This window comes from Pygoscelis adeliae, unplaced genomic scaffold (assembly GCF_000699105.1).
Source record: "Pygoscelis adeliae isolate BGI_AS28 unplaced genomic scaffold, ASM69910v1 Scaffold374, whole genome shotgun sequence".
Classification (NCBI taxonomy): domain Eukaryota; kingdom Metazoa; phylum Chordata; class Aves; order Sphenisciformes; family Spheniscidae; genus Pygoscelis; species Pygoscelis adeliae.
Window position 1 is genome coordinate 508,929 of NW_008824653.1, and position 14,584 is coordinate 523,512.

General features: G+C 35.3%; 1 protein-coding gene across 1 annotated transcript in view; it reads right to left on the bottom strand.

Annotated features, from left to right (window-relative positions):
- Window positions 1–14,584, bottom strand: part of ATG2B (autophagy related 2B) — a 49,042-nt gene that overhangs the window by 3,940 nt on the left and 30,518 nt on the right. The window contains exons 28-41 of the mRNA XM_009322552.1: window positions 14,177–14,347; window positions 13,548–13,689; window positions 12,389–12,591; window positions 11,185–11,411; window positions 10,379–10,487; window positions 8,329–8,523; window positions 7,659–7,760; window positions 5,949–6,027; window positions 4,888–5,092; window positions 3,867–3,936; window positions 2,827–2,909; window positions 2,223–2,344; window positions 1,885–2,039; window positions 674–823 (exon numbers count right to left, since the gene is read on the bottom strand). Coding sequence (XP_009320827.1) covers window positions 674–823; window positions 1,885–2,039; window positions 2,223–2,344; window positions 2,827–2,909; window positions 3,867–3,936; window positions 4,888–5,092; window positions 5,949–6,027; window positions 7,659–7,760; window positions 8,329–8,523; window positions 10,379–10,487; window positions 11,185–11,411; window positions 12,389–12,591; window positions 13,548–13,689; window positions 14,177–14,347 — 2,013 coding nt within the window. The remainder of the gene's footprint in view (window positions 1–673; window positions 824–1,884; window positions 2,040–2,222; window positions 2,345–2,826; window positions 2,910–3,866; window positions 3,937–4,887; window positions 5,093–5,948; window positions 6,028–7,658; window positions 7,761–8,328; window positions 8,524–10,378; window positions 10,488–11,184; window positions 11,412–12,388; window positions 12,592–13,547; window positions 13,690–14,176; window positions 14,348–14,584) is intronic.

A 14,584-nucleotide genomic window follows, 5' to 3' on the forward strand; every position in this document is an offset into this window, starting at 1 on the left:
GCTAAGAAGGCCAACGGCATCCTGGCCTGTATCAGAAATAGTGTGGCCAGCAGGAGCAGGGAAGTGATAGTGCCCCTGTACTCAGCACTGGTGCGGCCGCACCTCGAATACTGTGTTCAGTTTTGGGCCCCTCACTACAAGAAGGACATCGAGGTGCTGGAGCATGTCCAGAGAAGGGCAACGAGGCTGGTGAGGGGTCTGGAGAACAAGTCTTCTGAGGAGCGGCTGAGGGAACTGGGGTTGTTTAGCCTGGAGAAAAGGAGGCTGAGGGGAGACCTCATCGCTCTCTACAACTACCTGAAAGGAGGCTGTAGCGAGGTGGGTGTTGGTCTCTTCTCCCAAGTAACAAGCGATAGGACGAGAGGAAATGGCCTCAAGTTGCGCCAGGGGAGGTTTAGATTAGACATGAGCAAAAATTTCTTTACTGAAAGAGTGGTGAAGCATTGGAACAGGCTGCCCAGGGAAGTGGTTGAGGCACCATCCCTGGAAGTATTTACAAGAAATGTAGATGAGGCACTTAGGGACATGGTTTAGTGGGCATGGTGGTGTTGGGTCGACGGTTGGACTCGATGATCTTGGAGGTCTTTTCCAACCTTAATGATTCTATGATTTTATTTGCTGTCTTAGGAAATAATTCTTAAGTTTGATTAAGGACAATTACTTTTGCACTCACCTCTTTTACTACACTGTATGCTTTGGCTACACCTTCCCGTAGGTCTACTGGCTGATGAGCCAAACGATGGCGAGGGAATCGTTTGACCTTTTTTGCTTCAATAAAAGTAGGCCCTGGTGATACCATGTCATATGCAGTTTCTGCAGCTGCCTGAACATCAGGAGCGAATGCAAAATATGTAAGAAGTCTTATAGCATCCAATCACAAATTTAAACTACTAACAGGGTGACATAATGGAAATAAAAGAATTTTAATTACACAAATAATATTCATTTACATCAGATTAAGGTTTTGTACGAGGACTTCTGGAATGGGTGCAGCTGTAACTACACATTAAGTTCCATAATGAAATAACGAATGTTGTAGGTTTTGGTAGAGTTTTTTCCCCCCTAATTTCCACTCCTTCAAAGGTATGCTCTAGTCTGCACAAAATGCTCAAGATAAAACTGAAACATTTGATTAACAGTATGTTTTTCTTACAAACACACAAACATACACATTAATTCCACTCATGTGAATAACACCACTGTTTGTTTGGGGTTTGGTTTTTTTGCTTTTACTGTATACGTTCAAAGCTTAGGCACATCTACAATTTTTGCAAAGTTAGGTTGTAAAAGCGTATTTTCATTATGTATTTTACATTAAGGAACATAAATTTATTAATATTTTAATCCAAGATTACTTTACGGTTAAATCCAGAAAGCTTTATAAGACTTTGTGTACATCCACACAATTAGCATTGGGTTTTAGGCATTTTTTTTGTTTGGTTGGTTTTGTGGTTGGGTTGTTTTTTGTTTGTTTGTTTGTTTTTAAATAAACACACAGATAAGCTGACATTTTAAAAAAGTTTAAGAGTCTATTACTGGAAAATACACATATGTGAAGAACTCAGTGATTTTTTTAGTGCAGCTGAGTATTTTAGTATTAAACTGTCCATTGTAATACATTAAAGACATTAAGAAACATGTAACAGCTTAGGTGTTCAGCAATATTTTAACACAATTTTCTAACTATTGCATTTGATGCCACCTCAGACTGCTGCAAGCTTTGACCAGTTTCTGCTTTCCTATTTATACAGCTACTTTTTCTTTTTTTTTTTAAAGACATGCTCCCAACCTTAAATATATAGCGTTAAGACATTAACTTAATATAGAGCACTTAGTAGCAACACTTCTCATTTTATGTCTAACTCCAGAAGTAATACACTATACCTGTATAGTCCGAACCATTCTGTTTGTTAGCTCCAGTGCTGCCATTGCAGTAGAAGTACCAAAAGAAGCTGCTCCTCTTTGAAAGCCTCTTACAATACGGCCATCCTTTCGGTACTGCTCTATTGGTAACCACACCAAGTCTTTCAGACCTTGGACTGAAAATGAAGACAGAACACCATAGTTAGAAAGTTCTCTTAGATAAGCAGAATGCCTTAAGAGGAAGTGAAAACAAGTATTTGGGGGGGGGGGGGGGGGGGGGGGTGTCGCGTTGATTTGGTTTATTTATTCGTTTAAAACAACTGCCATGTGTGCCTGAATAGAAATAAGAATTAACTTACCTAACTGCACTAGCGAATGCATAGGCCCTACTCCTCCCAAAATTCCTGGTAGCTGGTTTTTCTTTATATCATTAAGCCATTCACTGATGGCATAGGAGAACAATTTATCCACACCTAATAAACTGAAGTAAATAAAATTATTATTTTTTTAAGAACATACCATTCCTAATAAGACAAATGCATTATTCATTGAAGTAAACAAAGATGTCATTTAAACAAAAGGAAAGCTGTTTTCAAGTGCCATCTTTTGTTGCTGTTGGCTAACCCAAGTGTTTCATGTCTATGTGCTTCATAAAACAGAAGTTCAAGACTGCATAATCACATCCAGTTCAACAGGAAGTAAATATACAACTAAAATTAAAAGAGTTTAGCACCAAGACTAGCACATATATTAAATACTGTCCTGAAAAACAGATGTTCTTCTTGAACGCTATATATTTGACAAAAACTAGAATCAACAAATATTTGTGAGGTCAAAAAGTGTCCTGGATTTTAGAAGTGCATCTTATCAGAGAATTTGCTTTTTGCTTGCTACATTCAGTTATTCACCATAAACTTGTTCAATTTGCAATACCAATGTTAATCTACAATTCGATAAACTTACCCATGTCTGTAACAAAGTCTCTTCAGCTTTAGTTCTGAGCAGTTTAACTGAGCAAGCCCAATAAGAATCCCAGCTAGTGTTCCCTGTAAGTGAAATATTTTGTTATCACATGAGCTTATTCCTCCTGTACAATCTGTAGGTGAGAAATAATTTCATCATCTCAACTCTTATTGCAGGTATTTCTGCCTAAACTGATTCTCCCCCAGTCTCCCAAATGATACTCGTTACAGCGCTATGTTACATGAAAACTTGCAAAAGATGGACTCTGGCTTAATCGGCTACTCTAAGAAAAACGTCTGGATACAAGAGGGCTTCTTCAGAAATATTAAGATGTAACAAATTATGTAAACAAAGGTCTGGCATTAGTGTGTTCCAGGCATTCTACAGCTGCTATTTCATGCTTTGATTTCTTTGGCAGCAGTGCAAATTCAAGAAGTTACTGCTTTTACTTGTCCATATTTTCTTAATGATTTGCCATGACAGAGTACAAATCTGGTTGGGAAAACAGGATTTTTTGAGGTCTGCTCTGTAAACTCAGTATGATAACCAATACATATTTTAAAAAGAACTATGAGCATTTTTTTAATCTGTATTAGATTCTGCCATTGCCACTGAAGCCCATACATTACTAGACTGCAAGGGAAGGAAACAAGGGCGGATGGGGGGAAGAGAATACTTTATTCTGGCATTAATGAGAAAGAAAATAAAATGCACAATTCTGATATCAGATAGTTGTAACATCCTTTGAGGGACACCACAGCTGTGTAGAAAGATTTCCAGCCAGTCACTGAGTTGATAAATGTGACTTTCAAGTCTGAGTTAATCGTACCTGGAGGATCCACCCCCTAGTTTTCAAATTAAGAGTGGAACAAGGTTAAGCTTTATTGAAACTCAGACAAAAAAAAAAAAGTTCTATATTTCTCAAGATCACATCAATAGTGGGTAGGGAGCACAGAAATATACCCCAGCTCATGGGGGGCAAAAAACAGAAACAAGCAACATCAATATTTTGTTCTACAGCATCAGCATTATACACAAACCTGATCCATTGATACATGTTTGCCATGGTAGTCAAGCCGTATTGGAACTTCTGATGTAAAACGAAATTCTCTGGGATATACAAAGGAAATTTTACAGTGAGAAACATGAAAAGGAAATAAAAATATCCTTCCAAAAAGAAACCCATGGTTTCCCATCCTCCTGGAATAGGATGCCATACCCTTTTCTGTAAACTATAAATCCTCTAGGTACCATGTTAGTACTTCACAGTAAGTGTACAAAATACAATGGCAAATTCACCTTTTCTTGATTTATTAATATTCTAGTCAAGGTTAGCATTTATAATAAATTTAACAGTCCTGCAAAAGTGCTACTAATCCTGCAGGTGAACACCTTCCCTCAATCTTCACAGCATGAATTTCAGTTACAAAAAAAGAGTATGGCTAATGATGGTTCTGTGGGCAAAACTTAGCCCTGCAGCTGGAACTTACTAAAAAATTTCTGTTAGTGATGTATGTGATGAAATAGAACCATAGACATTCTCTCATAATTTGGCTCTGCACTGCCTACTAAAGTACACATCTGTTGTTAGAGGCACTTATGATCTGAATACACAAGGACAAAATTTCTGCGTAACAAGCTGAAATTTTTATAATCACTTCCCAGTCAGGACTTCATTAGAGTTTCTCTTGTGATACATTAATCTCGTACCTCTCCCATGACATCCTTTTCCTTTATATACTCTCATCTCTGGTTATATTATGTCTAACAATGTAAGTTAGATCTAAGAGTACAAAGACTGCTCTTTTTATTTATTTGTAAAACATCTCATTACTGGTTCTGCACATGGCAGAGCTTTAATTAATTTTATTTTCTTGTGCACAGTAGTGCGCCAGAGTTAAAAAATCGTTACCTTCCAGTGATAGAAACAAATATATTTGTTTTCCACAATCAGTCAATAAACAAACAAAAAAATGCACCTTGTCATAAGGCCTGAATACTTTATCATTACACTATCTGAAAACATTCAGCAGAACAGCAAATCTTGTAATGAAAGTTCACCTGAAAAATACTGGCTGATCACTGTATGACGTCACTTCTTGTGAGAAATGATGATCGTCTCCATTAACCACATCCATAGAATCAATGCTACCATTTTCATTTGCTTGCTTATATGATGAGAAGGAAATGACTGGACTTGGGTCCTTAAGGCTGCTGACATGCCTGGGCAAACTACACGTAACTTCAGCACCAGGAGACTTTTTAACTAAGATAAGAAGTTATACACAGTAAACCGACTCATATTTTTCACAGTGATTACAAAAAAGATTGTGTTTATACTGTGTCCTTAGTAAGCTCTAGTGCTTATTCATAGGAATTACTAGCAGGACAATATTTAGATTCTCTTAGTAAGATAGTATCTTAGTTATCAGTAGAAACTGTTACAAGAAGCTTAAGTTGAGGTTTATGCATCAGCATAAATAATCCATCTAGTTTTAACGGCAGTATTGCAGAGTACTTCCACTATCTATGCATTTCAGTATGACGTCTCAACAGAAATAGGTAAAGTACAGCTGCTAACAAACTCACAAATATAGTTATTAGAGGAAATATGCTTTTCAACATATACTGGTTTTTGCATCAGATGGTGTAGTTGATTAGAAGTACTGCTTTAACTGTATACATACATTGTACTGCTTATTTATAATCTTGAACTCTGTTCCTTTCTCTAGGGGTTACACAACTTCAAGCTATTAGACAGACATACTCTTTTATGCAAGGAGTATTAAATAATGTATTTGTTTTATCTAATAATAACTTCTAATATCATATATACAGTCCTCAACTTTTTCAGAAGTTCTTATTAAATATGCTCCAATTTTGGTGAAACTTTTTATACAATGGAGATCCCAGGTGCTGAAGACCTTTGTTGGTATTTATAAAATGCAAAACTAAAATACCCAAATTTTCTGTGTTCTAACAAATTAGTTACTAATGTTGGGGTTTGGTCACTAACATCAGTTTGTTTAAACACACGATATTCACATGTGAATTTATAGACATGTACATATATTAAAGGAGAAAAAAGAAGCACTTTCATACTAGGTTTTTGAAAAGTATACCTTCAGGATCTGGAGTGACTAAGAGTTCTACTTCTGTAGAGAGGCTAGTGAAAAAATCCTTCAGGAAAAACAAGGCATCCTAATGTCAAAAATAAAATACAGTCAGGTTAAAAAAAAAAAAATAGCCAATTCTCTAAAAAAATATTATCTACTATTCCAGCATTTTATTTCTATATGGATATGAATCAAAACACATTTCTTCTTTTTGATCCTTTAACAAGTGCAGAAGCCACATAGAAATCTAGGACAGAAACCAGAAAGACCCTCTTGGTCATTGCCCCCTGCTACATGTAATATGATTTCATAGTGTATCTAGCTCTGTCTTAAAACTCCAGGGTTGTTTTCATCATCTACTCTCATTTTGGAGACTGTTCCAGAACCCAAGTGTTTTAATGGCTATAAACTTTTCTCTGATTTCCAATACAAGGGTATTCAAGTATAGTTTATATTCATCTCTAACACTGCCAATGTCAGACAAATTATTCCAGATCAGGTCTCGCCACTGCTTCATTAAAACTCATTAATATCTCTGCTGTTAATGTCTTGTCAGTCAGATGCATCACACTGGTGCCTTGTTCATGGTATAATTAATGACATCTGGACTTTCTTTTCCTTTTTCTGTTTCCAGCTGATAAGCAGACAGTTTAAGTAGTAGTAATAAGAATTTCTAACATGACTGCATGCAGCCCTGCGCTTCCAAGAAAGCTGTGGTTAATTTTGCAAAAGTTGTAAAGGTGAATTTTGTTTATGGTACAAAAGATGAAAGACTTAGAAAAGTAATCAAGAGTGAACATATTTCCTCACTAGATGGCAGTATTTCCATGCTATTTTTCTAAATGACATTATTACAAACTATACAGAGTTCAATTTTTCTAACAGTAAAATGAAAACCTGGTCTCTAATGTGTGTTGAGGGAAACAGAAGGTAGATATGTAACTCCTAATTGTGCTCTTGAAAAAACCCACATCTCTCTGCAGATGATAAATTAAGCAAGAAATGCCTCAACAAAGAGTAATAACTGCACTGTAAATTTGAATGTACAAACATATGTAGCTTCCTTGCTGGTGTAGAAAAAAAAACTCAACTGTTTCTTGAGTATATGAAAAATACTTTGCACAAAGGCTTGCTAAAGAAAGTAAAAGAATTTCTCCCATTTCTGTTCTTCAGGCCACTGCAGTTGATAGCGAGACCAAAGCCTTCAGAGTACAGAAGCAGTCCTCAAGTGTCGACTGCCCTTGACTAAAATGTTGTGAACAGCTTCTGGATTAATGATTAACTTTTTGCAATTAAAAACACCAAAGCTACTTCATGAACAAACAAAGCAAAATCATTCAAGAATAAGTATATGCTTTTTAAAAGCCACGATTTCAAAACGTTACAGATCATCAGAACTCTCAGGAGGTAAACTGGCATTATTGAGTAAACAGCCAGGTCTATAGATATTCTTATTTTTAGATTAAAAAAAAGGCTAGTCTCTGTAATAGCTGGAGCAGAAGACAAGTTTTAACATGGATATAAACACAGCGGCAGAGATCCAAAGATGTGTGTGATTGATCATAAATAAAAAAGGTATCAAACCAAGAAAACCACCCCATAAAACGTATATGATGGTTACAAGTATCCGATAAAACAAACAAACAAAAAATAAAAAACCCAGTATCATTAAATAAGTAAAAATTTATTTTATTTTTTTTCATTGGCATAACCAACCTGGTCAATATTGAGGCGAAGTGGCATTAGTGAAACACGTAAACAGCATTCCTGTGGGGATCTACCAGACTCTGGACGGACATGTAATGCTTTAACTGTTAACTGAGAAAAAGCAACAAGATAAATAAAAGTAGTAACATTCACAATTATTAAATCTCAGAACACTAGCTAGGATAAACATTTACTGCAAAACTTCTGTACTAATCTGATTCCACTTACCAATTATAAAGCTAGTGTTGAATAAATAACTTATTATGGATGTTATAAAAAAGAAAATTAAAATAAGATAACCCAAAAAACACAAATTAATAAGTCCTTTATAGAAGCAGTAAGACTACAGCATATCATAAAACTACAACTCTGCACGTGTAGTGAAAAGTCTAATCATACTCATACAAGCGTATGTTTGTTGAAAACCAAAATCTGAAAGCTACTGAAGTAGTCCTGCACATCTACTGTTTTTAAACTGACAGAATCTCAAAAACATTAATACCTGACACACTAATATTCAAACTGACTTTTTAATTAGTTTTAATATCCACAAGGAGTCAAGCAAATAACTATCAACAAGTTATATTACTTCAATGTTCCATGACCTCATTGTCCTTCTTCTGCAAGATTAAGAAATGTATACAATCTCCACAGTGATAGATAGATTCCATAACTGTACCATGTTTGAATGCGCTTTTCTGGGCATCTCCTTACTGCAGTAGAGATAGAGAAATTTATTCATCTGTGATGTAGCTAAGCGATCTCTAATCTCCAGGTCTTGAACAATAAAACCCTGCCGTGACACTGGCTGCTCCAACAGACTGGATTCACCTTCTGCACCACCTGGAGGGTATACCTCATGCTGGAATTTCACCTTTTAAAAAGAAAAGAAAACCAGCATAACCAGCTTCAGTGAAAAACAACCTTTAACAATAGAATATTACTTAAAAAAACCCAAACCAAACAAAAAAAAAACCCCATGACACATAAGAACTTGAAAAGCTGTCTACTATTTTAAATTTACAGGAATAATATTAGGATATCTAAAAAGTATTCTGAATTTTGCACGTCTAGCAGTAGAAATCTTCCAGTTCCTAGTTGTGTACATGTTCATATTTTAGGACGCAAATTCGAGCCAAAACAAAGAGTCACTGTAAGAAAAAGAACAAGTTTTGCTTTTCGTTTTAGTATCAGCTCTGCTTTTTTCTCTCAGTCCTGATATTTTTCTTACATCATGTTGAAGCCTGTACCAGGCAATCTTGCAGTTCTTGAATCCTGCACCTTCTATGCTTAGGAAGGTAAGGTTTCTTCCCTATCAAGAGACGTCTCAAGTAGCTTCTTCCAGTCTCAGTTTCCTTTTTCTTTACTCATTTTAGTCTGTATAAATTCTAATCCATTACCTTTCTTAAATTCTAAAGAATTCTGAATTCTCTTCTTTGCCTCATCTTTTGATGCAGTTCTCATTTACAGTCAAAGACCTGTGGTTACCTACACAAATCATTCCCTGTCTCGATAACCCCCACAGCATCTTTGCCTGCAATGTCATGAAGCAGAGCACACACAGCAAGCAGAACAGTGGCCTCTACAGGCCAGATATTGAGATGTTAAGAAACACTGTATTTAAGTGCCCTGTACTCAAGATAAAGTGTTCATTATCACATGTAAGTGTTGAAGAGAAAAATAGATGTTTATCATAAACACTGCTCAGAAACTTCACGTTTTTGACACTCTTCTTAATTTCTTGTTTAAACATTATTATTAAGCCTTGTACCAAGTTAGGGGTACAAGTTGGGGGTGGGGGCAGGGAGATTTTATGTCTCAGTAATAACACCAACTCACCAACCTGCAAATTAAGAGAGATTGCTATACTTCTACATATGAAGTTTTCCACGTGGAATATTAAACTCTTCCTTTTTTTCTCTTTTTTATTGCAGTGTCATGGGTTTTCTAGAAAAGGCTAAAACAAGTATCAAACATTTCTGGCAAATTTGAAGTGCTAATGGGATTAATTTTAAGCTCTAGAAATGCACGTGGACTATAAAAGGCAGTTATTTTTATGTAGTAACTTTCATGTTTACAGAATGGTTGAGAAAACCTTATTTTAAAAAGGTTCTGTTATCTATCCATTTAACATGAAATTGGTTAACGCCTTGCCAATATTCTTCACAGCACCAGAATCAAGCATCTAGTTTCTATGTTAGAGCTAAGCACAGGCTTAAAAACAGTAACATACTTATGCCTGAAGGGTGCTAAATATGTTAGGGGGAAATAGAGGAATGATATTGTAATATAAGGGGATGTTATTTAATATCCAGTTATCATCAACTGATACACTGAGTGTCTCAACAGATCTACATCCCTGTTATTTTGCTAGAATACTTAATTTCATAATAGGGGTATCAATTCAGAGTAGAACTAAAGACAGAAAAACAGAACAGCAGTTGTAAAACGTGGTTATAATAAACAAAAACTTTAATACTACTATAATAAATATCCTTCATCTTTAGAAACATGTTTGTTCAGCAAGTAAACAATACTGTGCTAGAAGAACAAATACATCTTTTGTTAAACAAATTCTAAATTCATCACCTTCAAAGTGATTGCTTAGATGTAGATACTAATGGAAGAAATCCTACTGAATTTTAATGGAAAGCTGTTCTCAAACGGATATAACATGTAAAGATATTCACACACAGACAGTCATGGATGAAGCTGTTTCTGTCATTCACCTTGCTTAACTGTATTTCCATTAGGAAGTCTGGGTTTCTTCCTCTTCCCCCACATGCTGTACTCCGTCCATGCCTCGTTGGTGTATGAGAAGGAGAACTATGGGGGCTTCTGGGGAAATAAAAAAGAAAAATACACTTTTGCAGATTAAACTTAAAGCTATCTCACTATACTAAAAGTGTGTATGTTTCACTGGATATAACTTATTAGTATTTCAATGGTTACAAGAGAAAAATACTAGAAAACAAACAAAAAAAACCCCGGAAGTTGTGTTACTGTTAACCAAATAATTTCTTTTTATTGTTCAAGCAATGCATACTTAAGCAGAATGCTAGGTGTATGCTTCCCACCAAATTAACGTTCATAAAACATTCCCTTAATTTTGGCTGTGATATTAATTACTCTAACTTACATGACATCCAGAAAACCAGACTCCAGCTACCATAGTGATAGTCTCTTATGCTCCTTAAGCCCCAATCTCTTTAGGAAAATTTAACTTCTAGTATAATCCTTAAAAGCAAACCCATCCCTCCATCTCCAAAAAACCACCAAAACCAAACCCATCTTGTCCAGGTTAAGACACAGGAAACATACACTCTGGTGTGTGGAGCTTAACTGAATAAGAAGATTCTAGATGCTCTTTAAGGTTCCTTGCAACCTAAACCGTTCTATGATTGATTCCTTGTGAGGAGGGAGCGAAGAAGCAAGCGAGCGAGACTTGAGATTTAATAGCAAGATTAACCTCAAATCAAAAGAAAATTAAGTAGTTTTAAATGTTCTAATCTATAGAATCACATCAAATACTTACATGAAACTTTTAGCTGGAGATGATGGTGGTGCAGTCCCAAAATCTCTTCCGCCATAAAGATGCCAAATAAGAGAGATTTCCTTTACAACATAGCGTACCAGAGGAACAGGAAAATGAAGGGGAGCTTTGCTTGTATCTGTTTTTTTAATAGGTTGGCTGAAATGATTTTCCTTTATGATAATTGCATCATCAACCATTATTTTTATTACTGGCTCTTCCTCTTTTTCCTAATTTAAAAAAAAAAAAGTATATAGCATTGAGAAGGTGAAATCTGCTTTCTTTATTGAGATATCTCATTCTTTCCTATTAAAAAAAAGAAACTATTCTGTACTGTCTTCTAAAGCTTATACAACACAGGCTTCATTTAGGAACCATTCTTATAAAGTAACTTAAAGACAAAAGCACATAAAAATAAACTAGAAGCTGAGAAGTAGTTAAAAAAAAAAATTCTCATCCAAACTGTAAACAAAACAAGAGTCGAAAAACGAACAAAAAACCATGGAAGAACCCAGGCTACCGTATTAGCACTTTTGGAAACAAACAAGCTCAAAGATAACTGGGCAAATACAGCTTCTAATCAAGGATCCAGAACTACTTCTGTCTATTAAGAGGAATACAACCAGAAATACTATGAAAAACATGAACACAAACTGTTTTCAGAGAGTTTGAGTAGTTTCCTAAATATTTAATGCAGTGGACAGACAGTGGTGTAAAGTGACACACAAGCTTTTCCAAGCTTTTCTCTGAGGTTTGGCATTGAAAGCTTAGACTATGAGAGAAATGAATAAAAGATTAGAAGATGCGCAAAGCTGCTATTTTGATAAATACTGTATTTTGCTTAAAACATTTTTTTCTAATTATGCCATTATTGTAAGTCAAAACGGCAATGATAAAACATGACTAAAACATAGGAAAACTGCCAATATAGTTTAATGTAATGTTCAGATCAGAGAACAAGTACATACTGCTGAGATATAGAAAAATCATATATATTTGAAAATACTTGCATTCATTCCTAACAGTAACAGTGCATGAAGTCCTTTCAAACAGAAAGATTATTTTTCTGCTACTCTGCCCACTGATAAAAATATCACTAAGCAACCACAAAAAGCTATGAAGGCTAATTAGTCCACATCTTACATAGGCTTTTCTCTAATTCAGTTTATATATAGATTTTTTTTTAGTAATTCTCAAAGCTTCTTACAGCAACAGCAACTTTGGGTGCAAAAAGAATGCAGAAATCATCACTTTCTGCAGGAACATCTCCCATGGCCTCATTTATCAGGTGATGAGTGAATGAAGCGTAAGTGGGACTTGGCTCTTGTGAGACATTTCCACTTTCATCTGGAAACAGGAAGAGATCTGAGCAACATGGCTCCTGAGTTTGAGATCTGTCATCCAAAACTCCTGGGAGTTGAAGGAGGGTGGAGAAGAAACATGTTTCAGTGGAAAAATCTTTACAAAATATGAAAATATGAACAAAAGAACGTAACAGTTAACTAAAATGTTACTTCAATTATATCAAGGGAATTTGCTTATTATATCTTGAATCAATTCCTACTATAAATAAAATACAATTTTCAAAAATTAATCTACTGTACAGTTGAAAGTTATTACAATGTAATCATAACTAATTGCTAGTAGACATGAATTGACAAAATCTAGAAAAACCATTTGTTAAAAAACCCACAGATACAGAAAAAAAAAATTTGTGTCCAGGTTTCTCATTCGGGTAGTAAGACCAGAGCATCAATAACTTTCAGTACTACACTGACTGCTCACCTTCCACCATCAAAAAGGGGACCAGACATTATGGAAATAGTGAAATTCTTTACTTGCAGTACAAAATCCATAGCCAATTTAAAGATGGATTTAACTCTAGCCATAACGCAGAAGCCATAATCCTGGGATAAAATCATTTATCTTGTTCTGTCTGCTAATTGAAAGATTTCCTCATAGCTAAAAGTTCCTTCTGTGAGTCAGAAGTGTATCATCTTCCTGGACTGCCTTCATAGACAGAATGGAGGTCTTTGATTCCTTCACACTGCTGCATGCCATATAAACTTACACGCATACGAACTTATACTCCTAGAGAATTTGGGGTCTTGACAGTCCCACGAAGTCAGATTCCTTCATTGCTGTTTTCAGTACCTCAGTAACATGTATTTGACTAGAATCTCAAATTACTTTTGCATTACTGTTATTAAAAGCAAGCAGCTGTTTGATAGTTTGAAGACTGCAGACATTAAAGGTACGCTCCCGTTCTTGTTGCAGCATCTCCTACATACACAGAACTTTCAATCCCACTTTCCTTTCAGAAAGGTTGTACTTTATGTATACTTATGCCTCCAGAGGATTCTTACCATTAGACTCTGGCTTCATGGTGGAAGCAGTCTGTTGAGTCTCAATTTCCTCCATTGCATCACTCATCAAATCCCGTAAAATCTGTTGCTCCGATTCAGCGAGGACTGGTCCTTGGGAAGATGGTTGGCTAAACGTCTCTACCTGTAGGAGAGGAACTATACATTGTTACATCTTGAAGACAACTGCAATATTGTGCTGAATAAGATTTTGCTAGAATGGCTTGATACACAGCTCTTAAACTGTAAGAAGTAACACCTTAACTTTATAAATAATCAAGTGAGCTGGAACTCCAAGCTAGATGATTCATAAAGTAAGTTAGAACATTATGGTTCAGGGTATTTAGAACATCAGAGTACTTGGACAGCTCATATATGTCCTGGAATTTCCTTCTTTAGATAAGAATGAAGTACAATAGGTAAACAGCACAAATATTTTAAAATATTAAGTAGTGACCAAAGCAGAAAAAGGCGGCACTATTTTACTCTCAAATATATTTTAAGTTAGATGCAATCTGTTAATTTCTTTGGAGGAAATCTCATATTCTTTGGAAATAAAGTGGGGATATCAAAATTAGAACATATTATCAGGAAACGTAAAGTTAAGTTGATATTATTTTGCCATTTTATACCTTCATTTTTGGCTTGCTAACTCCACGTTTAATCTCTGTCTTAGTGGGTGGATGTAAATCACCATAACTTGCAATATATTGTATAAGATTCATTAGCGCAGCACATGAATCGGAGCAGGTACGAATATGGATTACATCACTGGAACAGTGCAGCTCAAAACGTGGTTTAGTCTAGATAGCAACAATATAAAGATAAGAATACACTTCAAAGCAACCTAAGGTTCCATAAAAATAGCATCTACAGACAGTTGTTTTTAAATTAATTTACTTAACTAGTCAAAAAGGACTTAAAAAAAATAGTACACATAAACTGAAAAACCTTCCTTGATTCTAAGTATAATAAAGTAATTTTCAAATCACAATCTGTCAGAGATTTTACATTTTATTTTATTTGTAATTAAATACTTA